This window comes from Aythya marila (assembly GCF_965140915.1).
Source record: "Aythya marila genome assembly, chromosome: 5".
Classification (NCBI taxonomy): domain Eukaryota; kingdom Metazoa; phylum Chordata; class Aves; order Anseriformes; family Anatidae; genus Aythya; species Aythya marila.
In genome coordinates this window covers 26,590,342-26,611,193 of record NC_139046.1, presented here as the reverse complement: position 1 = coordinate 26,611,193, position 20,852 = coordinate 26,590,342, and the positions used below count along the sequence as shown (strand labels likewise).

The 20,852-nt window shown below is 52.5% G+C and overlaps 1 protein-coding gene across 1 annotated transcript; it reads left to right on the top strand.

The window, feature by feature from the left end:
• The first annotated feature begins 12,648 nt into the window (after positions 1-12,648).
• IRF2BPL (interferon regulatory factor 2 binding protein like) lies at positions 12,649-15,764 on the top strand. The gene has a single exon (XM_082761440.1). The coding sequence runs from the start codon at positions 12,798-12,800 to the stop codon at positions 15,021-15,023; it is 2,226 nt and encodes a 741-aa protein (XP_082617566.1). The 5' UTR covers positions 12,649-12,797; the 3' UTR covers positions 15,024-15,764.
• The last annotated feature ends 5,088 nt before the right edge of the window (positions 15,765-20,852 follow it).

The following is a 20,852-nucleotide window of genomic DNA, read 5'->3' as shown; positions in this document are numbered from 1 at the left end:
AATTCGATACTTCTATATTTGCGGGGAATGCTGTGGGAACTCTAAAAAGGTCAGGTGTCCCTTCGGTTCGGTTCATTTCTCCTTCAGAGGGGTCTGCATCCAGCAGCAGGAGCACAGCTCGGAGATTTCCATTGGAAGTGATGAATTTTAACAAGCCTATCTGGACCCCAAGTTTCCCTTGGTCTTTTATCAAAGAACTGACCAGGGTTTACGCTACTTAGCCTGTGAACCATAGTAATAATAAATGGGGAAGATAGTCAGGATTTATATAGCCTTATATTTAATATGGGGAGTTTCTGGAAGGAGTCTGGAAGTAGGGACTGCTGCCCAGACCCCTCGCTTTGGCCAAGCTGTTCTTGGCAGGCCTCAAAGAGGGTGGTGAAAGTGCAGCTTTAAGCCATCCTTGCATCATCCTGGGGTTGTCTCCCTGCCAGCGTGGTCCCTCGTGTGAACTGTAACACCACCAGCGCTACTGTATTTTGCACCGGCTACCAGTGGACCCAAGAAACCAGTCTGGTAACTGGGGATCTGTGAGCGAGAGGGTCGCTTCAGCCACTTCTAAACCCTGTTGTGTCTTTCGCTAGGTCTCGGGCAATGAAGAGCCACTGCAGTCCTTACGGTGGCTGTAAAATAGCTGAGGCTTTTTTCCTTCTACGCTGGATGATCCGCAAGCAGCTGGCTGAACGGCCTTGCAGACTCCATTGCATTGATAATGTGGCAAAAGGAGAGAAAAAAAAAAAAAAAAAAAAAGCAAAAGAAACAGCTCTCAGTGTCTGGAGGAGCTGGCCCAGATGCCTGTGTGCATATGCAGATGTTTGTGATCGCAGCGAACGTCCCCAATTGCTGCAAAGGTCACTTTGTCTGAGATTTTTCACTTGCTTCAGAATAAAGGAACCTGGAGAATGTAATGAAGGAAATGAGGGCTGAAAATTGTTTCCTAACGTCCATGAATTGCAGCACCAAGCTAAAGGGAAAGCATTCAAATCCCTCTCTGCCCTCTTGGATAGGATTCTGTTTGTAGCTCTGCAGTAATCAGCAGACATCAGTGTCTGCTACAACCGAGTATTTTTGGTATCTAATTGGCACTTAGATCCCAACGTGATATGAGCTTTAGAAATAGCTAAGGCAGATAAATATTGCTGCTTCTTTTCCTCTGTGTGTGTGTGTCTGTATCAGCCGTGTGAAGCTGTGGATTAATGTGAAAAATTCCCGGCTGATTTTAATGGGATGCGTCTCTGTGCAGAGAACGTGCTTCATTCAAAGCTGCAGTAACGTATAGAAGGGATAGATTTTTTTTTCCTTGTGCTGTGAACATCTAGATCAAATTCCCAAAGTATTATTTGTGCAAAAGCTGTGAATGCTCCCAGCTTGCAAATGAAGTCAAAGCCTTGTTAATGTTTACAGTAAAACAGCTGTTCTCAGCATTTCTCCCCGAGCCTCAGCTACTTCAGCTCTGCCATACTCAGCCTTACATCATAGCAGCTGCAATAATAAGAGGCTGAAAGAGGTCAGAGGCAGCCAGTCCTGCTAAACCACACCTTTGTTTAAAAGAGATTTTGGACTGTAAAATGTCTCAACTGCTAAATTTTTCAGCCTGACTGGACTCCATACATGGGCTAGGTCTTCAAAGACCTAGCTCACCGAAGGCGCGCAGGCACCGCCGGCACGGAGTAAATCAGAACACAGGCTCTTTATACATTTTCCCAGGAAACATTCTATAGATCCAGCCTGGGAAAGCTTCCAAAGCTTCGCAGAACTAAAGATAACAGTAATAAAAAAAAAATGGACTAGAGCACGCTGACTTGTAGAAGAAATTGCTGAGCCTATTATATCCGCATGGCAATGCCTCGGTAATTTGTGTGGCAAGGCTTTGCTAATTTATCCTGATAACAGTAAGATCGCCTCAGATTACGGAATTTTTCCAATTAGCAGGTATGTAAACAAAAATCTAAGAAAAGAGAAAAGCATCGGTTGTGTAGGCTGCTTTCGAGGCTGTAATTTCTTTGTAAACATTTATGGTCGCTCAAGTAAGAAATGCTACTGGATATATCTTGTAAAAATAATTGGGTGTTAGCAGAATGTAACTCAGAGTATTCCACTGCTCAGCCTCTTTTGAGAGGAGAGAGGCCATCATTTTTCTGCTAGCAATGAAGCGTAGGATCTACCGAGGTTCTGCAGTTGTCTGCATTGTAGAAAAACATAAAAATAGTTTAGAGTCGATTTAAGACCATTTTAACATTAGATATCATACATGTGATTTACTGAAACCCTTTCTTCTGCTGCGTGGTGGTGGGAGCTATGTTTTTTAGCACATACGAGGCACTGTGTTCCTTGCTGATTTATTACACCATCTAGGAACTGACTAAAAGTTGTTATTTTTATTTTATTGAAAATGAACATATGAAAATTGAAGTCGAAAGAAAGTGGGGTCTGTGTGGCTGAAAAGTTTCCAACCAGGTTTATGGGCCCGTTATGCCTTGTACAAAGGCTTATTTTAGCAGAAGCTTCACAGCTAAAATCAAGTCTGAACATTGCAGTCACCTCCCAAATGAGACGCAGCTGCCTTTTGGGGCCTGGCAGTTCACAGGGTGATGTCACACCCTGCCACATGATGTCATGGCTGTCCTGGGCTGGTGTCACACCCTGCCAGGTGATGTCACACCCTGCCAGACGATGTCACAGCTGGCCTGGGGCAGGGCAGTAGGCTGGGGCAGGGCAGGCTGTGGCAGCTGGAGTGCTCACCGAGCTTTGCAGGCACCACAGCATGACTGACTGCAGCAGAATGACTTAGAAAGAAATCCCAAATGTGCTTTTCAGTAAAAGAAAGAGAAGAATAAAGCAAGAGAGGCCAAAGAAGAGACAGGAGAATTTGCAGATTCCATTAGTACAGCTATTTCTGCAAAGACAGTAAGTATATAGTGGAAATTATTGGGTCCAAATTGTAATAAAGCAGCATACAGTTTCAGTTATGACACAAGCTTGCAATGAAAGAATTCTTTGAGATCCTGATGATGTCAGGGTGTAGCTGTGTGAGGCATTGACCAGCACAGTTAAGCACAGACCCTTTCTTGAAGCCTGTAGAGGCTAAAGGTACAAGGCCCAGGCAAAGGCAGTGATGTGAAACAGAATGGTCGTGCAAAATGTTCAAAGTAACCATACATAAGGCAGCTCTGTACTCCTACCAAAAAATATGTCTGGGGGAACAGTCACCAAAAAAAGAGTTTACGTACTTTGAGATCTCTCTCTATAATGTACACATACCCAGTAATTACGTGTGCGCTTTGTATATGTAATCTAACACTGAGCACTTTTAAAAATGCACACGTCAATGACATGAACCTTTTGTAACTCTACACCCCAGCTAAATATGACTTCGCAGTGTGCATTTTTCTCTGGGCTTCACGAGTACATTCAAAGCATGATCAGCTTGTTTCTTCTGGCATAAATTGTCAGCTGAAGCCCTGAATAAAAATATTGCTTCTTCTCTGTCATGTTGAGAGAACATATTCCAACTCGCTCACTCTAGGTACAAATGTGTCTGTCACGTTTGAAAAGGTAACAGTTAAATGCATGCTTCTGCTGTCAGAAATGCAGCAGTTAAACCCTAAATAATATCTATAGGATTAAGATGCAGGAACCTTACTAGAAATCTATATGTAGTTATCTTTCCACATTTCCTCCCTATCCCCTGTCACAGACCATGAAAGAAAATACAAGGAGTGCTCTAGCATGTATGCTTATCTCATTATCTCCATTTTCGGGTAAGTGGAGCGAACAGTTTCACCTCAGTAGGTTTGTAGCAAAATAATACACATTCCTCTGTGCTAGAGGAATGACAAAAGCAGGATTGAGCCCAGAACGGGGGCAGGAGGGGAGAGACGGGAAGGTTTTTTAAAAGAGTTTCCTGAATAATCAGGAAATCCAGTGAGACAAACAGAATGTGTGGAGAGCAAGCCAGAATTATCAAATTACCATGACAACCGTAGGCAAGAACCCAGGGAGAATCAGGTAAAGAAATTACAGTAGAATTACAGTTAACTTCATATTTATTTATTTAAAAAAAAAAAAAAAAAAAGCCCAGGCAGTCGAGAAGAAATATTTCCTTTGGCCTAGCTTAGGCTGGTGCAGGGGCTCGTGAAACGCAGCCTTGTTTGCGATTTTGGAATTGCTTTGCAAATGTGTACAAGTAGCTTTTAGCTGGATTTGCATATGCAGATTGTTTTAACCAGCAGGGCTTGATGGCAGATACAGAACTCCGAATGACAGATGCCTTAATTTGTTTGGAAACAGAAACTGAAGGAGGATGCAAAAAAGGTGAAGAGTTTGTGTGTGTGCGCGCAAACCTGGGCGGTTGTGTTATTGCTGCAACTCCCTCATCTGACATCTCCCCCGTGCGTTTTTCGAGTGGCCACTTTCTTCAAACCAAACTCAGCTTAACACGTTCACAACCAAGAGCCTCGTGAGCAAGGAATCCACCAAAGAACAAGTGAAACTAAAGCGAAGTGAAACTAAAATAAGTGAGAGTGGCGGCGCTCATTGAAAAAGCTGCAGGTTAACCATCAACTGGCGAAGCAGATTATCTGTCGGGTTTCACTTGAAAGCTGGTGGGGTGGAGGTTGACTTCCTTCTGTTTGTTCAGCTTTCATGTGCCGTTCCACATCATACCGTTCACATATATTGGAGAGGCAAAAGTATACGGTTTGAAGGGCAGACATCCGTGTTTAGAGAAGAAAAGGGGAATTTGTTCATTGGGGGGGGCTGTTGATTTTTCCCAGTTTTAAACAAAGCCCTCGAAACCGATAAGGTTCCAGCATATAAACAAAATTCCCTCGAGGCTTTATCTTTCTTGGGTTTATAAATGCTTATTGCTTTCATATCTGCTCCGAGGACACGGCTGTGTGCCCGCCTCCACCTCTCGCAGCGCTCGCAGGGCAGGGATGCGCCCGTTGTGTCCGTCCTGCTGGCGTGCCCAGGCTTCGCCTCATCACAGCGGTGCTCTGCTGCAGCAAGGGGTCTTCAGGGAACCCAGAGCTATTGCTGTAGTGCCAACAGGGAGAAAGGACATGTGGAAAAGAGAAAGAGGAAAGCAAGTATGAATCCTGGCTAAAATATTTGCCACCTGTGTTTTTATCTGTGCTTGTTCAGAAGTAGATGCGCGCACTCATTTCTGTGCTCAGTCAGGCTGTGCACAGCTCACGGCTGCGTTTATTTTAATCTAGGGGATGGGAACGAGCCGAGATTCACTCTCAGGACTTGCATTGTCACCGAGATCTCTTTTAGACATGCAGTTTTATGTCACACAGCTCGTTCCCTTTACTCCCATTAACCACACACGGAGCCCACATAATGCGTCTAATCCCGCTAGCTGTCCAGCGCCCTTAATGAGAGCTAAAGGCAGCGGGCATGGCGCAAGAGCCCGTGGCAAATTAATTCCTTGCCACCATCTGAAAACTGTGCGTGGGGCTACTGCGGGGAGGAAAGGGGGAGGGCCCTGTGATTATGCTGGGAGATCCTGAACTGGGAGGGAATTCTGCAGAGACCTGGCAGGGAGAAGGTCTCTCCTCCTCCTCCTCCTCCTCCTCCTCCTCTTCCTCTTCATCCTCCCTCCTGGCCTTGCTCCCCAGGTGCACAGGTACGTGCTCATCTCCTTCCCAGCTCTCTGGGGGAGCCACGCTCAGAGGCTCGCCCTGTCCTTTCAAACCAGCGCTTCCTGCCCGGCCTTCAAGAGTTAACCTTTTCTAGAACATTTATTTCACCATCTCAGGGAAAGGAAAAAAAAAAAAAAAAAAGGAAAAAAAAAAAAAAACCTGCAGAGCTGAGAGGCTGCAGATCACAAGGCCATTCTGATAGCCTCCTGTCCCCATGGCAACAGCAACGGCATTTATCAGTTCCTTATGAGAGCAGGCACAGCAAATCTGCATTGCACATGGCAGCCTTCCAGCCTTTCAAATGAAAGAGCACTTTGAACTGCTGCCAAGTGTGGAAGGAGCAGAGCTGTCAGGACTGCTTAATGCTGGCAGTTTGTACTTGGGAGCCGTTCAGTTCCCAGAATCCCTGGGCCGTGGCAGCCCGCCAGGTACTTAGCGGAAGCTCCAAACTCACCCCCCGACCATTCACTGCGGCGCACTCAAAATTTTCCACATGTACCATGTCACAAGTGCAGACTGTACAATGAAAGCAAACGCCTTCTGCTCGGGATCCTAATTTTATTAATAATCTAGGAAAAAGCAATCGGAGCGGAGTTGGCTGACAGCAGTACAGTGTAGCCACTGTTTATAACTCCGGGTGCGTGTGTCAAATGCGGATTTCATCCTTCAGAAATAAAATTAGCTCTGACAACAGGGGCTGCGCAGCCCCGGATTTGCATGCAGAGCCCGAGAGCAGGGCGATCGGTGGCAGCAGAAGGGAGAGCGTGGTAATTTACAGTGGAATATTTTTTAGCAGGCATCATCAAATGCATAGCAGCGAGGCGTGGAATAGAAAAAGAAGACGGTATTGCTGGCTGGTAAATATTTTCTGCCCTTACCCTCTGCGTTTTGCTGACATTGTGAGAATCTCGGAAGCTGGCTGATGAATGTAGCAGAGATACATGGCTCTTGGTGGGTTTCCTTTCAATGGAGAGTTTTCATGTGAACTTTTTATTGTTCTGCATTACCCAAAGCACAAGGGCTTCTATTGGCAGAGGAAACAAATTGGCACAGTTCTGCCTTTTTTTTTTTTTTTTTTTTTAATCTGCACTGAGATCAAGGGCAAGGGCTTCATTTTCCAGCACTAGTCATAAGCCTTTAGCACAAATAGAATGAAAATTGTCTGTCGCTCAGGCAGTTGGACAGGGTTCAGGAAAACTATGTCTGGCACTAATTCCAAAGGGAAGGTTTGGTTCAATCCAGCATCATTAATTTCAGTAAACTGTTTTCACTAGTCTATATCCCACTGTTCAAGAGCTGTTTATTATCTTTTACTAAATAATGCCTTTTGGAGGATGGAGTCATGAAAAATACCTTACACGACGTGTGCGTACGGGTACTCTCGGATGTACGTATCCGTATAAATAGATACAGTACACATGGATGCACCTCTATTTTTTCACTTTTCCTGTTTTTCTTAACAATTGCTTGTTTCTTACCTTGCCTTCCCGTTGCAAAACACATCTATAATGCCAAACAGAAAATAGTAAAAATAGCCCAGGAGGGGAGAGAGAGAGAGAGATGAAAAACCCTGGAGCAAAGACAATCTCCACAAATTTGTGAGATTCACCACAAAACAAGGAAATGTAGTGCCTCTTTTTCAGCTCGCAGCTATCTTTGTCTGCTGCTTAAAGACTTGACTTAATTCACCCAGGCAGTAGTGTCTAAAAGTAATACGCCAAGACAGTTAATTTTGGCACTTAGTCTCCCTTAGGAATTTTACCAACAGTCTTTGAAAAGAAAGTAAATGATCTTTTTTTTTTCCTCCCCGTTTCCCCCCATAGCTCATCTTGATATGTCCTAATAAAAGGAACTGCCTTCCCCTCCCTTCTGTTCTCACCCTCGTCCTGCGGCCGTAACGTACTGCGGTCAGTAGCAATGGCAAGCAGCATTTATAACGTGCTCCTGGAGAAAAAGTGGCTCAGGTCTTTTCAGATGGCCTAGTTACAGAGGAAAAGCAGGTTGTGCCCTGTGAAAGAACTTTGCAGACTTTGGCTTCTCCTCCTCCCTTCCTCCCTCTCTTCCTTCCTTCCTTCTTTCCTTCCTTTCCTTTTTCTTTCTTTTCCTTTTCTCTCTCTCTCTCCCTTTCTCCTTCTCTCTTTCATTCTCTCTTTTTCTTTTTTTCTTTCTTCTGTTCTTTCTTCCATTCTTTCTTCCCTTCTTTCTTTCCTTTCTTTCTTGCTTTTCTTCCTCTTTCTTTATCTTTCTCTCTCTCTCTCTCCCCCCCACCTTCTTCTCTCTTTTAATTTGCTTCCCCTCCTTCCCACCTCCCCCATTTTTGGAAAACACAGTAAAGTTTTGTTCAGTTCTCAAGTGTTATTAATCACTGGTGGAGGCCAAAAGCAGGGATATTTTTCTTGGCAGCACGTTTTGATAAACAATCTGTGTATGGGGTGAAGGGAGGGGGGAGCCTGTCTTGCTGGTAACTAAGCTAATGTTTGGCAGATTCTTAACTGTCACGAAAGTGCAAGTGGCTCTCAGTGGGAATAGCTTTAAAAAAATGTACTGATTCTCTTGATTCATTATTGTTGATTGTTTACTACGTCCACAGGATGTAAGATGAAAACAGTCCAGGGATAAAGTAAAAATAACAACAGTGGAGGACCCAGCCTCTACGTATCCAGGCACAAAACGCGCTGCCCAGTCCTTAGTCCCTCGTGGAGCGAGCAGAATTCATTATAGGTGTCTTACTTTGCACTGTAAGATTTGGCAAAGGTTAACATGCAGAAATCTGGGCTCGCAGACAGGTTTTAAAACCATAGAGACAGCTGTATGAACATCCACGTGGGCTGGGTCTCAAGGAGAAGCCATAACTGCTTTCTGGGGCAAAAATGGGGCATTTGGGTGGCTGTGGGGTTGCGAAGTTACCTCGGTGTGCAGCCGCAGGGCAGGCACGCCGGGAAGAGTGGAAAGCAAAATTGTGGCAACAGCCACAGCAAAACTGGATGGTACGGCAGGCAGCGTCCTTTGAGAAATGTGTTGGTGCTGCAGAGCGAAGAGAGAGTAAGGAAGGATGGAAGGAAAAGAAGGGAGAAAAAGAAGGAGGAATGGAGAAAGGAAGGAAGGAAGGGATTGAGGGTAGGAGGGAGAGAAGGAGGGAGGAAGGAAGGAAGGAGGAATTCCTAGGTAGGCAAGCGATCGGCTGTGTGTATGTCAACAAGGCTTACTACCTGAAGAATGGTAGGAAAAAACAGAATTATAATGAGACGAGAACTGAAACGATAAACAGAAACACGTAATTACACTCCTATTCTTTGTAACTAGGTGTTTTGACACTTGCTGGCAGCTCCTGGTAGAAGACAATGTTGTTTAACTTTTAATTTGACAAAATTCTGCAACTCCTTCCTGAAGTGTTTGTGTTTTCATTTGCTGAACACACTCCCTTTACCACCAAGTGCTCTGCTCATTGCTAATCTCTGCGTTGTTTTGAAGCCAGTAATTTGATTGTGACGGATTTTATTTTATTTGCTGTACTGAGGTAAATCCATGTAAATCACACTCTTGGGAGTGCTCTTCCCTTCTGGTTCTTGCATTTTTTTTCCAGCCGTAGCTGCTGCTTTGACCAAAGCTGCTGGGGAAGGAGCCATTTCTTAGGTGAGCGCCTCCAGACGGACCAGCTGCTGTGCCCACTGCCCCCATCAGCGCCGCAGGCGCGCAGGAAGGAGTTAAGCCGGGAGCATTCAGGGCAAGGCCCAAACTGCCCAGATCATGGGCTCCTAATTATTTCTGCTTGAGCACTTCAGGGCTGTCCTATATTCCGCGTAATTAACACTGGGCTGCAGATCGATAGCCAGCAATACTCTCGCATCGAGGTCAATGGCAATCCCAGCGTTTTGGGACGCTCGTGCGCGGTGGCACGGAGCAGAGCCTGGCAGACCTGGGGTTTGGCCAGGCCCGTGGATTTTGGCCCTTTTTCCTTCACGGTGCATTGCACCCTCTGCTAGTTGGACCACAAAAGGTGCTGGCCAGCTTACACGCTCCATGTTTCTAGGATCATTCCGACTCCTTCGCTCAAATCCAAGCTTCACCTGCTGCCCTAATGTTACGCAGAAGCGCGTGCCCGTTTGTAATACAGTGGGTGAGAGGAATCAAGGGAAAGGGGTTATTGGGTGGCAGTCTTTATCCTAGCACTGAAAGGAAGGAGTTAGTAGATGTTACTTCTGATAGGGAAAATTAGATTCCGGGTCCAGTGGGACTCCTGGCAGGTCGTAAACTTCGGGCACTCCACGCAGGATCGCCATGCAAAGTGCTGACTCGCCTTTCTGTGCAAAAAGCAATACATACGCATCAATTGTTCGCTGCTCCAGCTCTCCTTGCGCTTCCCTCCCTCTTATTAAACAAGCTACTGTCTTTTTTTTTTTTTTTTTCCTTTTTCCTCTTTCTCCCCCCTCTCATGCTATTTTTTGTTTGCCCGCTTCTTTCTTTCATTTAGCCAGATCAGGCACCTGAATGGCTTCATTGTTTGGGCTTCCTCTTTCCCTCCTCCAAACGCAATTTTAATTCCTGGATTATTTCAGAGCTAAATCAACACCAGCCACGTTCGGTATAAATCCAGCGAGACTGATCTGGATTGCCCCTGCCCCGCCGCCGGCGTGGTGAAGGACGGGGAAGAGGGAAGGTGAGCAGCGGAGCGCGCCGCCACCCCGCAGGAGCCGTGCTGCCGTGGGTTTTAGCTCCGTCACGTTGCCACCGTTCAATCTATTTTCCCCTAACAGATGAGATTGATCCTGACAACTCGTTCCCTGTGAAGGTGCCACGGCGTGGCATTTATTTGCATTTACATTGCAGTTCTCTTCATCAATCAGCTCGCAGAGATCGCCGCCGCTGCTAGCCGTATTGTTGCCGTGCTGACACTTCAGCCTTAAGTGCTGCTTGCGTAATGGCAGGGTACGTGCCCAGGACCAAAGTTTAAATCGAGGTTTAATCATTACGGAAAAACAAACATATTTCCACGACTGTGTATCCTGCAAGTAAAAGTAAAGGCAGCTTGGTCGGGTCACAGATGCTAATCTCTGCTCTTTCTCTATTCACAAACTATAAAGGGAGTTGACAGCACCTGTAAATGGTTTGCTGAGGCTAGATTATATCTAAGGTGATTATTATTTACACCCACTATAAAGACTGCTCTTGTGAGCCAAGAAGTCTGTTCCTGGGAGGTGAGTGTTACCAAAAAAGGCCTTTCTTGCAGGAGGATTCAGTGGAGCGAGGAGCCAGGGCGAGGGGCGGCCGGAGCACACCGAGCTCCTTGTTGTTTGCTGGGTTTGAGCAGCCCACAGAGCGGAAGGCAGGCGGGATGTGCTGCGAGCCCGCAATCCTGGCGTTCAGGGCGCAGCCCCGGCTCTCGCAACCTGAGTTTTTAGCGCAGGGCCGGCCTTTTCCACAGCCCACTTCTGCTTCTCCCATGCAGCTCGAGGCGGGGCAGTGCGAGGAGCTGACCGCAGCGAGCATGTGCCCGCTCGCTCAGCCCAAGCCACCCCGGCTCAGCAATCCCACGGCCGCGGCTGGGGCGCAGCGGCTGGCAGCCAAGGCGTTTCCTTGCCCAGAGGCGCCTCCGCGATGCCCGCAGCCGCGGCGGCGCTGCGAAATCCCCCCCTGCGCTCCTCTTCCTCCCCCAGGGCTCGCTCCCAGCCCGCTCTCCCCCTGCTCGCCGCTTCCCCTGCAACCCTCGGGGGTTTTGCCCTCCCCCGGGGGTGCAGCGGGGCCGCCACCGCCGGAGCCCCCCGGGGGGCGCCGCAGCCGGCAGCGGGGGCGCTGCGCTGGGGAGGAGGAGGAGGAGGAGGAGGAGGAGGAGGCGGCGGCGGCGCGCACACGGCGTGCACGGAGCGCGCGGCCCCGCGGCAGCTCGGGGGCGCGCCCGTGACGCAAAGGCAGCCCCGTGCCAGGCCGGGCCGCCCCGCAGGGCGGCGGCTGCGGCTGTTGGGGGGGGGAAGGAGGAGGAAGAGGAGGAGGAGGGGGAGGAAGGCTGCGCCTTTTGTTTTTGGAGCGGGGCTGCCGGGGGGGGGGTTAAAGGAGCCACTTAAAGGAGGAGGAGTGGGGGGGGGGGGGAAGGGAGGAAGGCGTGTGCGCGCACAGCGCCGGGGAAACCCAGTGTCCCCCCGCCGCTCAGACACACCCCGCCCGGCCGGGGGGGGGACACCAACACCCCCCCCATACACACACACACACAGCACGCCGCCGGGGCCGTGCACGTGCTGCCCGGGCGCGGAGAGGCGGGGGCGCGCCCGGCGGGCACGCGCCCCGCGCAACAAGTGGGGCCGGGGGGGAAGGGAGCGGGGGGCGGGCGCTCGGCGCTGACGCGGGGGGCCCCGCCCGGGTTCAGCCGAGCCGAGCCGAGCCGGGAGAGCGGCGGGGAGGAGGAGGAGGAGGAGGAGGAGGAGGAGGAGGAAGGGGGGAGGAGGAGGAGGAGGAGGAGGAGGGCGGCGCGGGGGGAGCGCGGCGCGGAGCGGAGGAGGGGGCGCGCAGGGCAGGCACACGCGGCGGCGCGCAGCAGCAGCACCCCGCGCTCGGACCGCGAGCAGCGGCGAGGATGTGAGTGCGGAGCAGGCGGCGCCGCCCGGCACGCTGCTGCCGCCGCTGCCCCCCGGCCGCCCCCGCTCCGGGTCGCCGCTCAGGACCAGGAGGAGCCGCCCCAGCCCCGCCGAGCCGCAGCACAAGCAGCAGCAGCAGCAGCAGCAGCAGCAGGAGCGGCGGCGGCGCTCGGCAGCCGGCGGACCGCGAGCGAGCCGGGCAGCCGCGGCGGGTGGAAGGTGACCCCCCCCCGCCTCCCTCCGCCTCCTCCCGGAGGAGGAGCAGCGGCGGCGGAGAGCTAGAGAGCGCAGGGAAGCGGCTGCTCGGAGGAAGAAGGCGCCCCCCAGCCCAGCCCGGCCCCCCGGAGGAGCCGGCCGAGCCCTTCCCCAGCCCGGCGGCGGGACCCGGCGGGAGAAGCCGAGCGCGGCGGCGGCGGGAGCCGCTTCAGGAGCGGGCGAGCCCCCCGCCGCCCCTCGCAGCGCCGCCGGGGGCACCGGGAGCAGGTACGGAGCCCCCCCCCTCCCGCCGCAGCAGCCCGGGGGGGACGAGCCAGCCAGCCCCTTCGCCGGCGGCAGCGGCAGCAGCGCCCCGGCCAGCGGCACCATGTCCGCCGCGCAGGTGTCGTCGTCCCGGCGGCAGTCGTGCTACCTGTGCGACCTGCCCCGCATGCCCTGGGCCATGATCTGGGACTTCACCGAGCCCGTCTGCCGGGGCTGCGTCAACTACGAGGGCGCCGATCGCATCGAGTTCGTCATCGAGACGGCCCGGCAGCTCAAGCGGGCGCACGGCTGCTTCCAGGACGGGCGCTCCCCGGGGCCCCCGCCGCCGGTGGGCGTCAAGGCAGTGCCCCTCTCCGCCAAGGAAGCGGCGGCGGCGGCGGCCCAGCAGCAGCTCAACCATGTGGACGCCTCCTCCAAGGCGGCCTCGGCGGGGCTCGCCCAGTCCAGCCTGGATCGCTACGGGCTCAGCGCCGCGGCGGCCGAGCAGCGCAGCCGCTTCGAGTACCCTCCGCCGCCCGGCAGCCTGGGCGGCAGCCACGGAGCCCGGCTGCCCAACGGGCTGGGGGGCCCCAATGGCTTCCCCAAACCGCCCGAGGACGGGCCCCCGGAGCTCAACCGGCAGAGCCCCAACTCCTCGTCGTCCTCCTCCTCCTCCCGCCGCGGCACGCACGGCGGGCTGGTGTCCGGCCTGCCCCCGGGGGCTGCGGGCGCCCAGCTGAACGTGCCCCCCAACCTGCTGCCGCAGACCCTGCTCAACGGGCCCGCCGCCTCCGGCGTGGCGCTGCCCCCGCCGCACGGGGGTCTGGGTGGCCGTGGCGGCGGCGGGCCCCCGGCCCCCTCCGCTTCCTCCCAAGGGGGCACCTGCGGCGGGGGCGGCGGCGGTGCTGGGGGAGGCGGCGGCTCCTCGTCGGAGGCCTGCGGCAAGCGGCCGGGCTCGGTGTCCAGCAGCGACCAGGAGCGGGAGCTGAAGGAGAAGCAGCGCAACGCCGAGGCGCTGGCCGAGCTGAGCGAGAGCCTGAGGAACCGGGCTGAGGAGTGGGCCAGCAAGCCCAAGATCGTGCGGGACACGCTGCTGACGCTGGCCGGCTGCACCCCCTACGAGGTGCGCTTCAAGAAGGATCACGCCCTGCTCGGCCGCGTCTTCGCCTTCGACGCCGTCTCCAAGCCGGGCATGGACTATGAGCTGAAGCTCTTCATCGAGTACCCCAGCGGCTCCGGCACCGTCTTCTCCAGTGCTTCTGGCGTGGCCAAGCAGATGTACCAGGACTGCATGAAGGACTTCGGCCGCGGCCTCTCCTCGGGCTTCAAGTACCTGGAGTACGAGAAGAAGCACGGCTCTGGAGACTGGCGGCTGCTGGGGGACCTGCTGCCCGAGTCGGTGCGCTTCTTCAAGGAGCTGGTGGGCGCAGACATGCTGCCGCAGCCCTACCTGGACGCCAGCTGCCCCATGCTGCCCACGGCCCTGGTGAGCCTCCCGCGACCGGGGACTGGGGCCGGCGGCGCTCAGGGCACAGCCGCCGCCTCCAGGGGCCCTGGCGGCGGCGGCGGCGGTGGCGGCGGGGCCATGCGCAAGAGGAAGGCGTCTCCTGAGCCCTCGGACTCGGCCGAGGGGGCCCTGAAGCTGAGCGACGAGCAGCAGCGGCAGCAGTGGATGGCCAGCCAGAGCGAAGCGCTCAAGCTCACCATGTCGGCCGGGGGCTTCGGGGCGGTGCACGGCGGGGGCCCCCCGCCGCCCCCGCCGCCGCCCCTCGGGCCCCACTCCAACCGGACCACGCCGCCCGAGTCCGCCCCCCAGAACGGACAGTCCCCCATGGCCGCGCTCATGTCGGTGGCCGACACGCTGGGCAATGCCCACTCGCCCAAGGACGGCAGCTCGGTGCACTCCACCACGTCCACCCGCAGGAACAGCAGCAGCCCCGTGTCGCCGGCCTCCGTGCCGGGCCAGCGCCGCCTGGCCTCCCGCAACGGGGACATGAACCTGCAAGTGGCCCCTCCTCCCCCCAGCGCCCACCCCGCCATGGACCAAGTGCACCCCCAAAACATTCCGGACTCCCCCATGGCCAACAGCGGGCCCCTGTGCTGCACCATTTGCCACGAACGCTTGGAGGACACCCACTTTGTTCAGTGCCCCTCTGTGCCCAGCCACAAGTTCTGCTTCCCTTGTTCCAGAGAGAGCATCAAGGCCCAAGGGGCGACGGGCGAGGTCTACTGCCCCAGCGGAGAGAAATGCCCCCTGGTAGGTTCCAATGTGCCTTGGGCCTTCATGCAGGGCGAGATCGCTACCATTTTAGCTGGGGACGTTAAAGTGAAAAAGGAGAGAGACCCTTGAATAGGAAATCCAATCCCTTCAGACTCCTGAAGATGTAGAATTGTGAATATAACAAACTGCAAAAGTTAGTCTTATGTATAGACATTATTTTCGTCGTATGTTTCTATATTTTGAAACAAAGGTATGTACTCTTCTTCATTTGAAGGATAGAGCTGGTTTTTGTTAAACAGAATATAATATTGTTTGGTTACTACATAATACCTGTTCTCATTTCTTTGGCAGTGTGTTGGCTAGGTACAAAGTTAATAGCCCTTAGCGATTACCTGCTGCTGGTGTGTATTTTTGTAAATGTATGCACTTCTCTGAAAGAAGAAGAAAAACACAAAAAAAAATACAAAAAAAAAAAATTTTTTTTTTTGCCAAGGCCAGTGTTGATGCCTAAAAAAATTGCTACAAAAAATGGTGACAGCTTATGTTTTACAAGCCCTGAGTGTTAGTCTCTCACTTTATTTTTTTTGTTTTCGTTTTTTGTTTGCAAAACGGTGGGGTGGCTCTGGGGGGAGGGTGTTTTTTGTTGCAAGTTTGTAAGGAAAATGTTTCAGTTTGTTTCTATTGATCTGAACGTTTTTAATCTTCATGTGTTTTTTGTTTTTGCTTTTATTGATGCACGGATGCTTTTGAACAGTAGAGCAAAATGCTGTACATGAGAAACATGCTCTGTTTGTCCTTTATACATTTCTGTAGTTAACAGAACACTGTAATGTGCCTTGGAGCTTAGTAAATTGTAATAAATTCAATTGATATTAATACTTCTCGAGTAGCAAGCTTTCTTTTTCCCGGAGCTCCGGCAGCGTCAGCGTGCCGTGCTGCCTTTTTAAAAGTCTCCATTATCTCGAGAGCCTTTGGTTCCTTGTGATAATTGTGGCACTGGTACGCACACTTTCGCATACGTGTAGTGAGCCGATGATGTTGATGGTGTTATCAAACTTATCTAAATCTTGGCACGGTGCCTATTTGCATTTCACCTTTAATGTTGCAGTAACAGTTGCTGACTAAGCATTTTCTATTTACTGTTTCTGCATCTCATTTCCTCCTCCCTTCTCTCCCCCCCACCCCCAGCTCTCCAGCTGCAAGCAGCCTTTGCAATGCAGCCTGCGTCCATTGCCTGTGCCCTTCGGTAAGGCTCGAGATTTGAAACGAAGCCCTCTTTCCCCCCCTCCAAAAAAAAAAAAAAAGGCAAAACAAAAAAGCCCAGCATCACGTGGTTAATACTTTTAGCTGATTTTTACAAGTGGCTGTCGAAGCTCGACGCTGGCCGGAGGCTTGGCGAGGCAGGGCTGTAGCCGAGCAGGGCGCAAAAAGGGGCAGTGGGGAGCTGCCCCGCCTGGGCACTGGCTTTTGCTCTGGGGGACTGGGTTGGTGATCTGAGCTGTTGTGTGCTGTGTTTTCAGGTGAGAAAGCTTCCTGTAAAGCGCCGAATTGAAATGCTTTCCCTCTGGCGAGGCTCGTTTGTGATTCCTGGTGTAATTAACTGTTTGATGTGACACTGGCGTTTTGTGGGGACTGGGGAGCAGCGCAATACCTGTGAGGTGATCAACAGGCAAAGTAAATACGCGGGCCTCACACTAGCTAGAAAAGGCAAACAAACCTAATGTGAACTTTGTCCTTTCCAATGACTCAAATGGAGGAGAGATTTTTTAAAAACAAAAAACAACAACAACCTCGGAGCAATCCCAGCAGCACTGCTTTGCAGTTTGACCAGCAGAACGCAGGGATTTCCAGCTGTAAGAGTGTCAGAGGGATCAGCTCTGAGTTTTACTGAACAGTAAGGATTCTTCCACCCTCCAAAAACTATATATATATGCACAAAGAGGTACTTTTCAAAAGTCTGGATGGCGTTTGGTATCCAGTTGCTCTTTCTTCATTTGTATTCCTGCTGGAAAGGCTAACTGCAATGGCAGAAGCCTTGAGAACTGTATGCTCAGTGTGCATCTGGGTCTTGGCTTTCTCGTGTAGCTGCATACTCCTGTATTTGGGGGTTATGTTCTCAGATTAATTCTTCTGCATCACAAAATTTGTTATTTCAGCCCATACCTTTGTATATACATGCCATTTTCCCCCCCTAGTGATATGCTGGTGCTTAAAAATCTCAGAACATCCTGTTCTTATGTAGTGAATGTAGGTGAATAATGCAGAGCAAGACTGTTTTGAGCTAATTATTGCATCCAACCTATACCTTAGTTAGAGTATGGATTTGTACTGATCCTGCTTTAAATTATTTTTAGGCACGCAGTTACCAGCCAGCAGTTTATGACCAAACCAAGAGATAGGGGGATTTACGTTGTGGGTTAAGGACTGGCAGAGAAAAAAAAAAATCGTAGACATGCAAGAGATTTGACTTTAAACCTAACAAGGAGAGAAGCAATATTCATGTGTGAATTGCAACTGCTATCAAGAGGGAAAAACTACTGGCTGTTCAACATGAAATCCTGTCACAGGAGCGTGAATACCCCGATCTGTACAAACAGAGCCACTCTGGTGGTGTGGAAATCGGTCATCAGGAGTGAGAGGTAGGCAGAGCCCAGCTTGGTGGCTTTCTTTAATTGAAGAGCAGTCTGGAGAAGCTTTTCTCAGGCGGGATTTCTGAAGCGTCAGGCCACTTAGGAGCCCCCTCGGTTTGATTTTTAGCAGGCAAAGGAAAGGTAAGGGGCAGTGGACAAAGGTGGCAAATAAGCTTGAAGAGAATTGTAATTCTGCAGTTAATTAAAGTTAACCATAGCTACGGGGCATTTGTTGTAGGGAGGTTTTTGGAGCCATGTGACCTTTTCTTTTACTCTGGCTCATTAGGCAGCCAGTCTGGGCATATTAGCCAGCGTCTCTTTGAACCCACTCCGTAGGTTTTTCACTTTCCGCAGACGTCCCCAGCTGACAAACAGGCTGGAACCGTGTTTCGAGGCGGGGGAAAGGGGAGAGCCGCCAGGCTCACGTGCAGCCATTCGGCCGGTGCCTGCATTTCACGGCAGCGCTCCCCTCCCCCAGCTTTGCCAGTTATTTAAGGTAAAGCCCAGCGTTTGCCTGAATAAACGTGAATTTATTTGTCCAGGTGGCCATTTGTTGTGCTCTCACTGCTTCTTGTAAAGGGGAAGTCTTTAAATGGTTTATTTTCCCAAAGTTTTTTTTTTTTCCTTTTTTTTTTTTTTTTTTTTCCAGTGAGATTATTCTTGACGTTTCTTTTAATAGCCTCGCAGCCTTATTTTCTAAGAAACGGGCTAGAACATGTGTGTCACTGGATGTTTGTTTTTTAAGCGTTGGCAGCTCTGCGCCAGTTGGAGATGGAAGTGTTTGTGCAGCGAGGAGATGTTATGTCCATTTGGGGGAAATACTACACAGCTCCATCAGGAGCCTCCTTCCCTACAAATCCTGTTATCTTTCCTATTTGCTTAGCAATGTTGTGCACATAAGCACGCTCTTCCTCTTCCCTCCCCCCTTCCTCCTTCAACATTTGAGCTCCAAACTAGTCAGGGCTAACATTGTTTTGAAACTGCAATCTCTTCGCATCGGCTGCCTGCCAGCAGAGCTTTGCGAAGCTGCAGTAGTCACTGGAAAAAGGGCTGGCTTTGCTGCCTTACGTGTCTTGCGAGCTGAGTTTTTCTTCCCCTCAAGGGAAAGGGCTTTGTCTCCTCCGAGCTCTCAGGTTCCCAGCTTACTATGCAGTACTTGCTTTGCAGCTTCCCTCTCCTCCCGTTCTTGCCATTTTCTTTTCTTTCTCTCTTTCTCTCTTTCTTTTTTTTTTTTTTTGTTTTGTGGTATGCGGCCATTCTCCATTCATAGTCGGGTGGTTTGTGTTGTGCGTTAGCAGCCTCTTTCTCTGCCAAAGTGACACATCCTGTAGATTTGCAGCAGAGTACTGAACTGTCACTGTAATGCTGACTCTTGTAAGGCTATTCTTGAAGCAGAACAGCTTCCCCCTTGGCGTTCAGCCACCAGAATCCATTACAGCATGCATTTTCTACCAAAAACACAGCTCTGTACCTACATCGCTGCCCTTTCAATCCTCCCCGGGAAGACGCCGAGGGCACGGCTACACCCTCCCCGTGCAGAAACAGGCACCGCGTGAAACTGCTGGGTTTATTTTCCTAGCCTCTCGAAAGCGTGTCCTGAGCTTTTGTTCTTTCGCTCCCTGCCTTAAAACCCGTAACACAGCCTGGGAACGGCACTGCCTCCGCTGATGGGCTGATAGGGAAGGCGCTGTGTGCCGACAGAGCAGGGCCCGTTTCGGCTTTGCCACCATCCCCAGCTCCTTCCAGCCACGCGGGGAACCGGCGAGGGAGAAGGAGCAGCAGCCAGACGAGCAAATGGGGCCGGGGAGGATGCTTGCACCGGTCTGGCCGGCCAGTACGGCCCCCCAACTGGTTAAACTGGCCGGGCTGCTGGGGCTGGGTGGGTTCGGCGTGGCACAGCCCCGCTGCTCCTGCCGTGCCTGCCCGGGCGCTGCGGGCCCTGCGCTGGTGGCGGAGCCGCTGCGTGCGCACGCCCCGTGCACATGGCCCTGCCTGCTGATGGCCGCATTCCCCTGCTGACAGGCGGCCGGCCTGCCCGATGCGCCCTTGTAGGGCTGTTTGGAGGAGGTGGGAGCAGGGCTGGAGGTGAGGAAGGTCAAGCTTCTTAGGTTTCAGCTGATTTGGCATCCGCTCGCAGCCCTTCCCCCTGGAGCCCGCCCGGCCATATGCGCTGTGCTGCTGCTTTTATGACCCTTTGCAAAGAAATCCCAGAGCTGTGAGCTGCTGCTGGCCACGGAGAACAGCTTACTTTCAGGAAAACAACCCCTTCCCACACCGGGCGGCCCTACGGCAAGAAGGCTGTGGTTTCCCCCTTCCCCAAACCACAAAACCGATCCTAGGGAGCTGCCGCTGCTCTCGGGGCACACATTGGGCATAGCGGGGCAAACTCTACCTCTAAGCTGGCTTTACGGGAGGGAACCCATTTTTTTTAATTATTTTTGCCAACCTAAAGGCCTGTTGCTTTGTTGGGTGTCCTGGGAGTGAGGGCTGAGGCTGGCAGTGCCGGGCCCAAGCCGTGCCGTGCCGTGTGCTCCCCGCCCGGCTGGCTGGGCGCTGGGGCTGGGAACGGGGACACGAAACATGTCTGTGCAGCTTCAAGGAGCCGAGCAGAATTCCCCACTGTCATCATCCTCCTCCCCTCCCTCGCTGCGGGCTGCCAGAGGGGAGGGCTGCTCACAGCGCTGCCATTGTTCAAGTAACCTACAAATGGATTTGCATGGAGGCAGGTTGGGAGGGGCGGAGGGGTGGGATTTATTAGCAGCGGCTGAATTCGTCGGGATTACTCCTAGGCTGAGAGCTTCTCAATGGGCACGATCCCTGGGTGAGCGGTGGGGCGGAGGGAGGGCCTGGAAAGCTCCTGCGCTGCCCATGGGTGGCGGGGCGGCCGAGCAGGGGAGGCAGGCAGGGCGCAGCCGGCTGCTTCACCTCGGCTTCAACCGCAGCCCTGTATGCCGAGCACGCAGCTCCTGGCAGCGCCGCTCATACCAGAGCCTTGACTCAGGGTTATCTGCATGCTGGGTAACGAGCGGCGTCACCAGAGGAATGTGCAGAGAAAGCAGCCATGCTGCTGCTGCAAGCCTCCGCTCGCTCCGAGGGCCGGCCGCAGCCGCCTGCTTCTGCCTCCCGGCCACTGATGAGTGGCACAAGGTGGGGGCTTCGCCCCGGGGCCAGCCCCGAGCCCACGTCGAAGCCACAATGATGTTTTGCCCTTCTGTGAGTAAGTGCTCGGTGCTGAGAGCCGGACAGGGCTCTGCTAGCCGTAACAGGGCTGCAGCAAGGAGAGGCAACGCCACTCTCCCCATCACTCTGTTTGTCCCTCTCCCAGCCG

Coding starts and splice junctions, on each gene's coding strand:
- IRF2BPL (XM_082761440.1), top strand. CDS start 12,798: ATGTCCGCCGCGCAGGTGTCGTCGTCCCGGCGGCAGTCGTGCTACCTG.